The sequence below is a fragment of the Hibiscus syriacus genome, unplaced genomic scaffold (genome assembly GCF_006381635.1).
Source record: "Hibiscus syriacus cultivar Baekdansim isolate YM2019G1 unplaced genomic scaffold, ASM638163v2 tig00110482_pilon, whole genome shotgun sequence".
In the NCBI taxonomy this organism is placed as follows: Eukaryota; Viridiplantae; Streptophyta; class Magnoliopsida; order Malvales; family Malvaceae; genus Hibiscus; species Hibiscus syriacus.
The window spans coordinates 5454485-5469637 of NW_024062758.1; the positions used below are offsets into that span (position 1 = coordinate 5454485).

The 15153-nt window shown below is 36.1% G+C and overlaps 2 protein-coding genes across 2 annotated transcripts; both read right to left on the reverse strand.

Moving 5' to 3' along the window:
• Positions 1-197: 197 nt before the first annotated feature.
• On the reverse strand, positions 198-3506 carry LOC120128984 (WPP domain-interacting protein 2-like). Its single transcript, XM_039146590.1, has 3 exons — positions 3386-3506; positions 1831-3000; positions 198-1061 (listed from the first exon to the last, which is right to left on the reverse strand). Exons 2-3 carry the CDS (start codon positions 2996-2998, stop codon positions 343-345), a joined length of 1887 nt encoding a protein of 628 aa, XP_039002521.1. The 5' UTR covers positions 2999-3000; positions 3386-3506; the 3' UTR covers positions 198-342.
• A 6712-nt stretch (positions 3507-10218) lies between these two features.
• Positions 10219-15147, reverse strand: LOC120128991. The gene is made up of 2 exons (XM_039146596.1): positions 14076-15147; positions 10219-13491 (listed from the first exon to the last, which is right to left on the reverse strand). Exons 1-2 carry the CDS (start codon positions 14661-14663, stop codon positions 10516-10518), a joined length of 3564 nt encoding a protein of 1187 aa, XP_039002527.1. The 5' UTR covers positions 14664-15147; the 3' UTR covers positions 10219-10515.
• Between the last annotated feature and the right edge of the window lie 6 nt (positions 15148-15153).

Sequence of the window (15153 nt, forward strand, 5' to 3'; positions counted from 1 at the left end):
TTCCCTTCAATTCCAAATTATAAAGAGTAAATAATGGAGGTTTGCTTAGATAGACTAACACTAATATTCAAAGCCAAGCCATCGGCAGGCAGCAGCCCCCCATGGCCATAAGTTTAGAATTGCATTATACATTCTTCACAGTAAAAGGAACAAACCCTGTATTTATTGGTATTATAATATGGAGAAGAGAAGCCAAATCAAGTATGAAAACAGTTTCCACTTTTTAACCAAGTTGTGGTATTTTAACCAATGAAATCTTACAGTTGGATCATTGCCTAGACTCAGTAGAATACACACATACACTCGCAAAAAGGAAAAAAAAAAAGGCCTATTTTCCTCAACTCAGGTGGGGACCACCACCCCTGAATGGGTTGAAAAATTCAAAATAAGGAATAAGAACACTAAAACCAGTAGTGCCAGTTGTATGAAAAAACATGACATAACCTTGCTCACTCTCCCGTGCATCTTCAGAACCTCTTCCACCTCTAAGATGTTTCCATGATACTTTTCCAACTCCACCGCTTGTTTCTTTAACGTTACAGCCTTGCTTTCTACCTCTCCGAGCTTATTCAGCATCTGTTCTTGTTCTCCGGCCAATGATGTTTTTTCTTCAAAAACTGCACTGTTCAACTTCTCTACTTCGTTGGTTAGAACTAGAAATTCAATTTCAGATTCTAATTTTTGTTGGAACAAGTCCTCAAGGTCAAGTTCCATTTGTCTATATTTATCTTGCTGCAACTCTGCAGTGCTTGATTCTTCCTTCTGTGACCTGCTACACTTTACAGTTTCCTGTTCGAAAATTCTTGATTCCTTCACCCGAAGTACGACCCTTGCTTCCTCCAGTTTGCTCTCCAAATATTTTACTTTCTGTGTTAAGGTAAATATTTGAGTTTCCAAGGAACTTGAAGTACCTTTTGGTATCTTTTCGGAAGCTAATTGGTCAGATGAGCAAGTTTCTTGGATTTCCTCATCAGCAGAAGTAGAATCCACATCAACGCCCTTAATCCTAACTGAACCATCATGTAGAGGTTCCTTGCCTATATCTCCTAGCTTTTGTAATTCTGCATGGAGGAAAAATATGCACGGTCAGCAATTATGCTAGATGAAATGATCAGTACTTGGGTAAAATAGAAAATTAACAATTTAACTTCACCAACAATGAAAACATGTATGCTTTAGTCCTAGACTCTTCGACATGAGTAATGTTAACCAACAAATATCCATGATGCATTTAAGACTGTCGAAACAGATGCGAGTGTGTTGTACCATTGACCATAAACCAGCAAAATCAATTGGCGTGAATCTCATATGAACTGAACATAATTACTCTTTTCTAATGATCAATTCTTGCCAAATGTCCTTTTCTAGTTAAGCCTTATTCCCGAAGCAATCAGACTTCACCAAATACTTACCATTGCTATCAATTGTTAATTATTGTAAAATAGTTTCACTAACTTAATGATAGTCTGAAGTTCCCTTATGCTATTCTCATTAGCATTTTACAGCCTATGTTGACAGCAGCCCTAGCTGCCCATTAAGAAGCTTGTTCTAGACTTATCTAAGACTACCTGATACCAGTTCAGCCAAGAACATGCATGGAGACTGGTTTTGAGAATTTAAAAGTTGGCCCCAACCCCAAATTAAAGGAGGACCTTGTTATCATGTGCATTGAGTAAATACTAACGACTCCAAAATAAAGCTAACTAAACATGAACAAATTAATACCACCAAGCTAAATTTGCAAGATATGATACAATATCCATTATTAAAGAATATATAAACAAACAATGAGGAGGTTCATCAAAATATTCAGGGGAATAGCACACCCACCATTTTCAAGAGCTTCCTGAACAGACCGGAGTGCAAGAATAGACTGGACCAATGGGTCTTGATCTGGTGAAGGTTGATGATCCTCAATTTTTTCATCTTTATCCTCCCAAGATAATCCAGCAGCTAAATCAGATGAAAGTTCCTCAATGTCACCAGAATTTCCCTTCCTATAAGCAGTTTGAACTTCTTCACTGATCTGGTGTTCGTCTTCATGAGCCTCATCACTGTTTTCACCATCATAATTCATGGAGTTTCCCCATTGCTTTCCGTTACTCGTCATTGAAACTGGACCCTGCGTAAAGATAAAGTTGGAGCTTCTTGAGTCGGATTCCATGCTGGAATGAGAGTTTTCTTTCTCAATTTTGACCCTTACTCCTCTGGCCTTCTTGCTGCTTTCAGAACGACCTTTTCCCTGTTGAACTCCTTGACTTGAATTACCCATGGTGTTCCCACTTAAATTCTCCATCTGGTGTTTCTCGTGAATGTAGCCCAAAACTGAAGGCAGGTCATATCTGACCTTTGGCATACTGGTTGCTGTAGATGACTTGCTACTCCGATCCTCGCTATTTTCAGAGTCTGTAGCAGAAGCAAAAGCAGCTCCAACTGCAAAAATGGAATCTGAATCAGGGCAATGCATCATGAATCCAGGAGAATCACTTGCATTCTTCAACATATTCATTGGTCCAGTAGGGGTTCCACTGTTCTGCTTGATCTCAGGTGATGCCTTATGTTGGGGTTTACTAGGATCCAGATTTGTGGAACCGGTTAAACAGCGCTTCAACATTTTACCGCTTTCCATCGTGACAGTAGCATTCTTAAAAAAGTCTCGCTTAATCCGCCTCCATTTCTTCAAGCCAAACCCTTTGGTGGAAGGAGTAGATGACCCACCAGGAGATTTAACTGCTGCAAGAGGTGAATGCATTGGCTGCACAATCCCAGAAGTACCCTTTACATGATTATCAGCCGTCAAAGCATCGGATCTGTCAGTTGGAATAGTGGCCAACCTCTGAGTCTGATCATCATTTGTGCACGATCCATTATACTTATTCTCGTGATCATCAGCGTGCTTATTCTTGATCGTATGGCCGTCGACATGAGGTATTACGTTCTGAGAGGCTTCATTATCCTCAACCAATTCAAGTGCAGAACACTCGCTTTGCAAATCCATAACTGTAAATTGGGTATCGCACAAGATCCACTCAGATCAGGATCAAGATCAATAATTACCATTCCACCAAAATCGTGACACGATCAATTAAAAGTTTGAAAAAAAAATGAAAAATCAACCCAGCCGTTTCCCCCAATTTGGAAAAAAAAAGTCAATGAAGTGAAATAAAATATGAATGCATCCATCATTGGATTATCAATTAAACATCAATCTCGAATACAAATTAAGGAATTCCATAAGCAAATGAGCTTAACTTTTTCTATAAATACGCATCACGAAAACGTATCAAAGATTAAATTGAAATAATTAAAAAAAAAGAACTGAAAATAGGGGGAAAGGTGAAATAAAAAGATGCAATCAATATGCTATGTAATTAAAAAGTCGTACCTTTCTTTAAGCAGACATAGATATACGTTTGTGAGAAATGGAAGACAGAATCGAAGATGAACAATAACGGTGATGATAAACTGAATGAAATGGGAAACCCTATACAGTAGTTAAATTCGAAGTTATACAGGGCAGGGATTTAATTTATTTTTTATTAAGCAAAAAACAGTGTCATATCATATAATTTCATTAAAAATTACAAATCTAATGGAGTAGTATAATTAATTTGGGTAAAATTCAAGATCGATCATTAACCTATCTCACTATAATATTTGCAGGCATAATATTTTTTATTAAATTAAGATAATTATAAAATAATATATATATTAAATATTTTTAACCATTTGATAATATTAACACTATACTTGAATCCATGACCTTTAGAATTAACAATAATCTCTTTAATCAATTAAACATAAAAGTTGAAAAAAATCTTCCCATTTTCCCTCTCGATGCTCCATCCCTTATTCAGATTGCCTAAATCTTAGTCAAGAAGCACATCATCCTAGTAGAGAATGTTGTCGGTTCGGACTTAAAGCGAAGTTATCATCATCCAAGACCGGAGAGCAAAGATTAATGATCACAATGAGGAAACTAGCAGTAAAAAGATGATATAAGCAATGCAAAATTCAAGTTCCCAATAGAGGCTTTCATTGATGGAAGAAACATATGTAAGAGAAGATTGATAACCACCTTTGATATATCACTGTACCTTTGAGATTCTCAAATGACATTCATTTCTTTGCCGTTGAAATTCTGCATCCAACCACTAAAACACTATTTTATGACAAAAAAAATAATTTATGATTGTACACACTGGTTTTTGTCCGAGTCTAAAAAAAGATTATAATTATTATTATTAATTATTTTGTTTACATTTTTTGCAGGCCCAGTTTACAAAAACCCGAAGCCCAAATCTGATTACAAACAAGTAACCCAGTTGAAACCTAAATACAAACTAACCCGACCCGATTCAAGCTCAACAGGATCCGACCTGGGATCCAACCCGGCCCAAACCCGGATTCTCAATCCCATACCCTGCCATGCCCACGTGAAGCACTCCTCGCCATGCTTGTTCAGTTGTTGCCAGACTCCAAAGGAGGTTACACACGCCACCTCCATGCCCTGTCAACAAGCATCCAACAACCAAAACAACGATATTTTTATTTTTTTACGTATCTAAAAGGGGTGAGGGGAGAACCAAAAAATCATATTGTAAATCGGGAGAAGACCCCGATTAAAAAAAAACCAATTTATAAATAGGGTTCTTCCCCGAATTTTTTTTGAGTTGTGATATAATACAAATATTCCTCTTTCAACTTTTTTCATCAGTTATATATATATATATATATATATTCTTCTTGCGGGTAAACGAAAAATAACAAAAAATAAATAAATAAAAGAAGAAAGGTGTTCTCACCTATTCGGTCGGAGCTTTAATGGCGGCTGGGGTCTTATTTCCAAGATTCGAATGGTGAAGATGTAGAAACAATGATGGAGAACAATATACTCAAAAATCGGGACGATCAGACGGTGGATAGATGCGGATCGGAGAGGGGAAAACTAAATGATTTTTAGCCATTTTACGACGTTCGACGCATCCTCCAGTGAAACGGAGCCCAGATTGAGGTTGAGGAGGCCGAGACAGACCACCCGGTGTAATTTAGTGGCCACCGGTGATGCAACAACGGACAACGACGAATAGCATTGCGGTCGGCGAAGGTGAGTAATCGGTCACCAGTTAATTTTCTAGAGAGAGGGGAGATCCGCTTTCTAAAAATAATTTAAAAAATGATATGAAAAATATAAAAAAAGGTTGATATTTATAGAAAACTTAAGGGGGGATTTGCACTTAAGTCCCCCTAAGTTTGGCGTATTTTTGCAAAATGGTTACTTATAGGGACCGTTTTTGTAATTTACCCATGTCTGATACATGTTATATTTTTTTGTTTAATATCTGTTTAGGTCCCTGTTGCTTTCAAATCTCATCCGTGCTTTTAATTTTTAAGGGATAATAGCAGTTTAGGTCCTTCATTTTTTGTAATTTCATTTATGAAGCCGTTAATTTAAATCTACTGATATTTTACTTTGAACACTTAGTTTCCTATGTTTATTTTTAAGTCACTGACCCTGTGTGTTATGTTATTTTCTTTGATGTTTGAATCTAGCCATGACAGTTATGAATATTTCATTTTGGTCACTATTTTGTAGGGATGACAACGGGGCGGGTTCGGGCCGGGGATTGGTCCCCCTATCCCCGTCCCCATTTAAAAATCTCGTACTCGTCCCCACTTAAAAAATCATGGGGAATTAAATGGGGATCCCAATCGGATAATCGGGGAAAACCGCAGGGAAACGAGTATCCTCGTTTAGCATAAAATGTTATTTAAATGGGTATCGGGCCAGGTATATATATTTAAATTAAATATATAAATATTATATATATGTTTAATTTAAATTAAATTTATTAATATTATATATATATAATAATAATTATTTTTAATATTTATCGAGCCGGGTATTCGGGTAATTGGGGCGGGGATTACCAAACCCGTCCCCATTTAAAACATTCAATTTTTCCCCATCCCCGTCCTCGTTTATCATCCCCAAACCCGACCCGTTTAATTTGATTTTCGGTTTTTCCCTTCGAGTTCGTTTTTTTCCCATCCTACTATTTTGAATAAAGGTATTTATGTAATTTTTTAAAATTATCTCCACATCTTTCTTATTTAATTTATTTTAGTCCTTAATGTTGTTTTTGGATTATTTTCATTCCTAGTCCTTTATTTTTTTTAATATATGCAATTGTGACTATGGTTTATTTGTAAGTTTATTTTGATCCTTCAAGTTTCTGTTATACTATTTTGATCCCTTAAATTACTGAATGTGTTTATTCTTGTTGTCGTGGGATCGAGTCTTACGGAAGGCATTTCATAATTCGGAGGTCTCCACGGAAGCTGTTCTCAACCTGGCATTGGAGGCAGCCTACTATCATACCTCCCCCTTATCCCATTACATATGGGAAAAAAGGGTCAGCTAATTTTTTTATTTATTGGTATTATTGCTTCCATCTTATTTTTTTTATATTTCATTGTGTTTTCTAAAATGTGTAAATGGGAAAATTTTATTGTGAGTGAAATCTACGAAGACATCTCCCAACTACAAGGGAATGTGCCTTTTCGAGGATTTTTCACATAAATTTTTAATTTTTATTCGATAATTTTTTTTTTGTTCCACGTTTATTTATTTTGATTATTTTTCACCTCTTTTCACTTTTATTTTTTTTATTTTATCTTTGTGAAATTGCAAAATAACGTCTTTTGTGAGGGGAATCTATGAAAAAATATCCTAACTATAAAGGAATTGTATTTTTCAATGATTGTTCCTACAAAATGACACATTTTCTCTTATAAAAATAATTATAATATTTTTTGTTCTATAAAAATATTTTTTGGACTATTTAATCTTTTTGATTCATTGCATTCCTTATTTTAAGTTGTTTTTGGAAATTGACACTTATTTAAATAAATTTGAGTAAATAGAAGGATCATAATATAAATATATTTTCAAAGTTGGTAGTTCCCAATATTTAAACAACATATTATCGTTTAGGTACCAAAATTTGGGCGTTGTGTGGGTGCTCACCCTTCCCCACACGTAATCGACTCCCGAATTCTTCAAAATGATTTTTTGGTAAAATGTAGACCATATTTTTTTCTTTTAAGGTTTTCGACCTACCTAACTTAAAGGTTGGTAGAGACTCCAAAATCAAATTATTTTCAAAATTATATTTCATCACCTCCCCCAAATTAATTTTTTTTAAGTCTAACGGATCCCCGAGGGAGACGTTATGACAATGATGTTTTAGGGTTTGATTGTGATTTAAAGTTTAAGGTTTATTTAGATCTTTGGGTTCAAAAAATGAAGACAGAATTTAGACTTGGTGGCTAATATGAAATTGTTGGGTCTAATTATCGTTGACAATGATAGCTGATACAACGGTGAATCTAAAAAGTTACCCAATATAAGATAAATGTTTGTGTTTTAAAAAGGAAGAGTTCAACAGCTTAATGATTAAATTTAAAATCTTTAAATTTTATTAAAATAAGAATTCAAAGACATTTGAATAGTGATTTGAAAAAAAAAAGTTATTAATTTTTTATAATTTTAAAGTAATATTGGTTAATTTTTTAAATTATTTTGATAACAAATATTCAAACATTTTTATAAATGATATATTTAAATTTGATACTTCTAAAAATAATAATAATTATTCTTTAGGGTTAACTACATGAAAAATCACTTATGTTTATATTTTGTCCACTTTTAGTCACTTATTTCAAAAAATATAAGATATGATCACTTTTGGTTTTATTTAATTAAGACGTGGTCACCCCTAGTTAACTGTCATTAACAATAGTTAATTTTTTTGATATAATCACACATTTAGTATATTTTATTTACATATTCTCTCAATTTAGTCATACTTTTAATAAATTAAAATAAATCCAATCCTCCAATCGAATGATGTCACATGTCATGTCATGTAGGGGTGAGCGTTCGATCGAGCCGAGTCGAGTCAAAAAAAAATTCCGAGTTATTCGAGTTGACGAGTCATATTTTACAACTCGGAGTTGACTTAAAATTTGTCGAGTTGATTCAAATTTTTGAGAATCTGTTTAAATTTAATTATAAATATGTGATATACATTTATGGCACAAAGTCGAGAGACTCAACTTAAACTTGAAAATCAATCTACTAATTACTAAAATTTTCGAGTTATTTGACTTGTATTTCACAACTCGATTTGAACTCGAAATTTTTTCGAGTTGAGTTTATGAAAGTTAATCCTCCAACCGAACGGTGACACATGACATTAGGGGTGAGCGAAATTCGAATCGACTCGAAGAACCGATTTTTTTGACTCGACTCTTGAAAACTTGACTCAAATTAACTTCGAGTTGTAATTTCATAAACCCAACTCAACTCGAAAAAATTCAAGTTCAAATCGAGTTATAAAATACAACTCGAATAACTAAATAATTTTAGTAATTAGCAGATTGATTTTCAAGTTTAAGTTGAGTATTTGTAATATAAATGTATATCACATATGAAAAAAAATATATGAAGAAATAAACATGTATTGTATATGATTATAAAATGTCATTTAAATTGGAATCAAATAATATCATAATATTATAAATATTTATAATTAAATTTAAACAGAAACTCGAAAATTTTACTCAACTCGACTCGAAAAAATTCTAAGTCAACCCCGAGTTATAAAATAAGATTAAATTTATTTTAATTTATTAAAAATAAAATTAAATTGAGAGAATATGTAAATAACAATGACCAAATGTATGATTATATTAAAATATTTAACTGTTGTTAACGACAATTAACTCATGTGACCCTATCTTAATTAAATAAAAATGAAATTGACCATATTTTATATTTTTTTAAATCTATTATCAAAAGTACATAAAAAATAAATATAAGTGATCTTTTATGTAGTTAACTGTATTATTTATTCACGAAAATTGTTTGGTTCGAATTACTTTAAACACTACTAGTTGTACATTTATCAAGTGAAACAAAAGAACGTGGACGGCGGGGAACACATGGTGGATGGGTGCCACAGCGAGACAATAGAGATGGACCTGGTCGGCTGCCCATCTTGCAGAATAGACACAACAGAGGGAGATGGATGTGTGCTTCCCTAATTACCAAACTGCCCTCCTCCTTTTCATTTTATAAATAGCTGGTTGTTTGTGTCGGAGCATTCGATTTGATTAATTATTGTTTTATTGCAAATCACTCAAACAATTCACTGAATATACCCTAACCCACACACACGAAACATTAAAGTAAACTAATTGATTATCAACAAATCTAATGTGTTATGGACATGTACACTGAATATTCAACAAATTATTATTATATTCATTGAAAATTAATTAATATTTTCTTTTATTCTAATAATTTATTTTAAAAACTTTATATTCATTCTTACTTGCTTTTTCTATTGCTGTTTGTCAATAGCTTATTTAAGCGCCGAAGTAAGCACGAATGCAACTATACACGTACGTAGCCATGGCAGTATATAAATTATCTTTACGGTGGAGAAGCAACTATCTCCACTTGTGTGTGTGTATATATATTATACCATTCATCCTTCTTTCTCTCTCTCTCTCTCTCTCTCTCTCTCTATATATATATATATATATATATTTGTTTTGGTTTTCCTTTTTCGTTTAGTTCTTCTAGTCGGTATCCTGCATGCATGTCCATCACTGCAAGATACGAATATGCATATATATAATCACTTGTATACATCACTGATATTTACATAGATCCTTCGACATATGATATATTATGCTGTATTCTAGACATGCATATACGTAGAACTCATTTCTCTCTCTCTCTCTCTATATATATATATATACCTATATATATATATATATATATATACACACATACACACACACACGTATTAACTCATCTATATTATATATGATATTCTCACCTGCATATTTTCCTCAGTATAAACAGCTACCGACTATTGTCTCATGCTCGTCAGCCATGCATATTTAGCCAAGAAATGTATGCAAATGAATACGTATTCTCAACCTCACCTCGACAATGCCTCAGCTATGAAACATCAATAAACTAGAAGCTATTTTGTATTACATATGTTCTCACATTTAATGATCTTCAGATTTATATTATGTCGTCAGGTTATTTCAACATCTAGATATTCACATTACTTAATATAAGGACATTGGAAAATATAAGGACACCTTAAACTATGCCCATTGTCAGGTTTATTCTCAAGGATTTGGCTTATATATTATCTGGCTTTCGTGATAACTTTCTAGTTGCCGAAGCACACAAGTCTCAAGAACTGTGAAAAGTTTGTTCAACAGTAAGTGAAATGAAAAATAAATACATACTCTGAGATCTCAAATCCTAAACTTGCACCGAATCTATTATAACTCAAACTGCAATTATTTTGGTTGTCGCATATCATCATGGTCATGGAGAAGCTCAAGAATCGGTGCAAGTTTGATATGAAACCTGCGGATGCCCAGCATAGACCGTCTAACAGTTCCCGTACGTCACAAGAGCTAAGACAAACTCAGAGAATAATAAACTGCGGGTCTGAGATGGACTCCTGTGGGCGATACAACCATGAGAGGAGCACGCTGTGGCACTCCAGAGCTTTCTGAAGAGCAATCACATTGTAAAGGAACTGTATTGGCTCGACCAGAAGGGATTGCATTGAAGTTCTTATTGTGTACCATGGTCAGGTCGCCACGTAAAGAGTCTTCCGGCTGATTACGAAAAAAAGGATTCATGTGCCTCGCACTATTGTTGGGAACTAATGGCATTGAAAGGCCGGGTGATACTAGTGAGCTTTCCCTCAAGCCTTCGAAATGCTTGGCAGTGTCGCCAAACTTGTTTGTTTCACTTTCCGGAGCATCATCAATGACGATTACTTCTTTACTGGAAACAGCAGAATCACCTTTCCTATGTCTGTGGTCTAGAGTTGCGACTTTCACCATATCTGGTCCTGGCATGTTCTTCACTCTGCTTGGTTGAGCTGGCAAATTATAGTCACCTGCATATTTGTAGAGCTCCATGGAGGTTGTCAAACCACATTCCATAAGCTCATCAAAAAACATTGCAGCTGGAAATTGTGCTGCTTTTTGTGGTGTTCCAAGATTTGCACGATTTCTATAGCCACTTGTTAATTGGACATCAAAAGACTGTCCCGCCAAATCTGTTGGATGCTGATCTAAGATTAAAGAACTCTGAGGGATTGTCTGACAGAAGGGTATTCCACCTTGATTCCCGATATGGGTAGGAGAGGTTCCACACGAAGTTGGAAACCTAGGAGTTACATGATTACTCTGGGCACACGACTGAGCCTGACCAAGTGGCACAGGCGTGTTTTCCTCCTTGTTAACCACCATTAAGTTCTTTCCCATCAGCCTGAGAACGGGATTAGAAGAAGATGGGGTTGCTGGATCACAGTTACTGCGATCAGAAAGCTTGACATCAGCATCATGGAATCCTTTAAAAGCAAAAGAACCTGCAGGATGTTTCATGAAAGATAGAACCCTTTGTTCAGATCCTAAACTCGCACTACTGCTCAGAGAGTTTGTTTCTGGTCTTGCATCCAAACTATGAGGATTGATATTTTGATTGGCAGCAATTTGCATCGCCATGGTAGGGACCGTCGTCGAAGCTGTTGTCCGTCGCCTTAGTAGTTGTGACTCCTGATAATTTAGGGCAAAACCCTGGGACGATCTGTTTTTTCTTTGGCAACAACAAGGCTGATCGTCACTTTTGAAAATCAAAGGTCTTTTTTCAAGAGACGTTCTATGCACTCTACACTTCTCTCCTTCAAAAGGTCTTTTTTCGAGTCCTGCGCTTGTATGGGGAAATGCAGCACTATTTTCAAGTAAAAGCTCAGATTTGACAGTCGAGTAGCCAGACCTATAATTTTCTAGCATTGAAGGATTACCGACAAATGCTAATGGCTCGGCAAACTTTGAATCTGACTTGGCTTCCAGAGATTTAGAGATTCCAGACACTGCAGATATGGGTGAATCTGATGAGTCCTCATCAACAAAATCAAGCCGACCCTGAGAGGATTGAATTTGGCTGGTGGTCAATGATGAATTCCCTTGAAAATCATCAGAGCCCATGTCCCTAGGACTAGGCAAAAATGATCCTGGTGGACCAGGAATAGGTATCGGATCAACCTCAGGAAAAGAGTTCAATGGTGCCACATCAGAATCCAATTCTCCTCCCATATTACCTGTTTGTCCAATAATATCATGGCTAACTTCTGCACAAAACATGTGCGTTTCACCAAGACTTGGCTTAGTAAGGTCAGCCAGTCCTTCACCCCCACACAAAGTCCTGCTGTAATCCTCATGAGCCTGTAAAGAATTGGACCTATTCTCAGAAAGATGACTCAGTTTATTAAACTTGGTTTCTACTGAATGACTCACACTAGTGACAGTCTCCTCAAAAGATTCCAAACCATCAGCTTTATGCAGAATATTCTCAGTACTTCTTGCAGAAGAATCAGTGTTATCCGTCTCATCATCATCAGAACAATTCGGTGCTGAATGTATGCCATTCAAAGCCACAGATTCCTCCCTCCAGGAAATACTTTTTCTTCCTCTTTGTTCTCCAGATGGGACTTCTTGGATGCTGCTTCCACCAAATGACATTTCTTCGGTAATCTCTTTCCTTCCACGTTGGTTTCCAGAACTATCATACACCAAGTGACATTCTTGATCAGACTCAGGACTCCAGGATACATCCTCCTCATCCGTTTCTTCCATAAAATGCAGTCGACTTTCTGTTGTCAAATTATTCTTAACCAAGTTAGAATCAGATTTGACCGTGGAAGAACTTCTGCTAGCAGATGACACATTTTTCTTTGGTGAGGATCTGATGCGTCTGAATGCAAAAGAACGACCACTAATAGGAGCTGTAGCAGTAACAGGAGTATTGAGATTACTATTTGCATCAATATCAACCACCTTCTTGCTCAACGAAGATGAGAAATTTCCACCAGTGTTAAAAGATTTCACCAAATGATGCTTATCTAGATGGGGAGGGTCTTTGCTCAACTGATTTTCATTTAGCTTAAGTGGTCTCCGTTCCACCTTGTTACGGATTCTTGCTCCGCATAAGGAGCTCCTTACTCTCGTTCTTCCAAAATAATGCTCCCTCTCATCCATATCCGGGGTTTCATAAACAGGCTTCTCTGTCTTTTCACATTTTCCAGAAGAAATACCAGATGAACTTTGTAACTTGTGAACACAATTTCTCTCCGCAACAGAATCTCCTTGATGTGGTTGGTCACTCGGAACCTGCAAGTCAAGGGTAACATTCCGTCTGCAAAATGAAGGTTGATTTCTATCTTGATTATCAGGCTTCCACGAAAGACCAGCTTGTTTAGAGCACACCATTTCCCTAAGGTTTCTAGAGTCATTGAATTTAATTTTCTTTGACACATCTGGTCCCTCACTCTTGCAACTTTCTGCAACTCCACAGTACCCTTCTTGACCTCCAACCTCCTGTTGAAAAACAATATAGCATCTGTGTTGATTACAAATGCTAAATTCTTCGATTACGAAAATTGCAAAAGGAAGAGAATTTTTTTTAGATCAAGAAAACATCATCTTTTTATACCCTATTATTCTAGCAGTATGAGGATACCATAATCACAGCAGAACTTAAAATGACAAACAACACAAGCACGGAGCAGGTTTGGCAGCTAAGGGCATATAATCACAAACTACAAAAGCATGGTGCGGGTTTGGTGGTGGTGGCTAGGGGCATACAAGACTGTTTATTTTTCAATACAAAATTACTTATCTTTTCAACTATATCTCTCGGACTCGGGTGTTGGATATGGTTATGTATCCACATGGGTATGGCTAGATTTTATAAGTTTTGCCAAAGACCATGGGAGATTTTCAAGGGAAAATAAAGAGTCTGGGCAACATAGGTTTTCAAGGCATTTAAGAAGATAACCAAATCAGCTAGTCAGCATCAAATAAAGGCAGAAAAGTTATTCAAAAACACCCATGAAAGAAACATAAAATAATCTGGTAAAAAGGCAGAACATATGAATAAGGAGAAAACAAAGAGAGCATACCGTAGAAGAATGGCTCTTGTGCGAGAAAAGTTTTCGGCTTTGAGGAGCATGTTTAAGATACTTGTGATGTTTTGAGGAATGTTGCCTTTTCCTTTTGGTTGAAAGGTATTTGCTTCCTTTATTCCCTTTGAAAGCTTTGTCTGGTCCAGGATCATCTCCAACTTTTGACACTAGTGGAACATTTGATAAAATGCGAATTTTCGTACCATTGGCATCAAAATAAACAGCACCTACATCACCATTGTCCTTGGGATTAATAGAGGATGCTCTTTTCTTTTTCCCTTCATCAGATATTTCAAGTATCCCAGAATCCTGGTTAAGGATGTTTGGTGCAGTGGCCCAACATGTACCATTCCTCCGATCAAGTTCTTCTAAAGTGCATGGTTTAGCAGTAGCATATACATCCACCATCATTCTCGTCTTCCTCGGCTTTATTCTATGGCGGGTAAACTTAGAATCCACTGTCCACTTGGGAGTCGATTCATCAGAAAGGCACTGGTCGATGTGAGCATTCAAGGTGGTATTGGAAGAGGAAGAAAAAGTTTTACAAACAGGGCAAACTTTAGAAGCCATGGGTTCAGATAACATGGTAGAATTTGAAGTAATATCTTCAGTAGTGCTACGTTCAGAATGGGCACCAAATTTCACGATTAATCTGCACTTCTTCCCTGACGGTCGAGTTGCGTTTTCAGCCTTACGGATCTTACCAGCAGCTTGAACTTCAGCCGATGCTTCCACCGCTGTATTGATTTCCAATGGTAAGTCGGACTGCTTGTAGATGAGAACCGAGTCTATATCAGACTGAGAAACACTTGCTGTTGTGGAAGGTAAATCATTTCCATGTTCTCCTCCCGATCTGCACGAACTATTGTCTATGCAAGCACCTGCTTGGTTATGGTTTGAGTAAGCATCGTTTGATGACTCTAGTACCACATGATCCGGCTCATCACCGAATTTCGTCGTTGTAGTTTGCTTCTCAAATGGACTGGATTCAACCACACATCTCTCTATGGATTGATTTCTCACAGCACCAAGAGGCTCAAATGGTGGCAATGGATCTTTCAAGCCATGCTTCAAA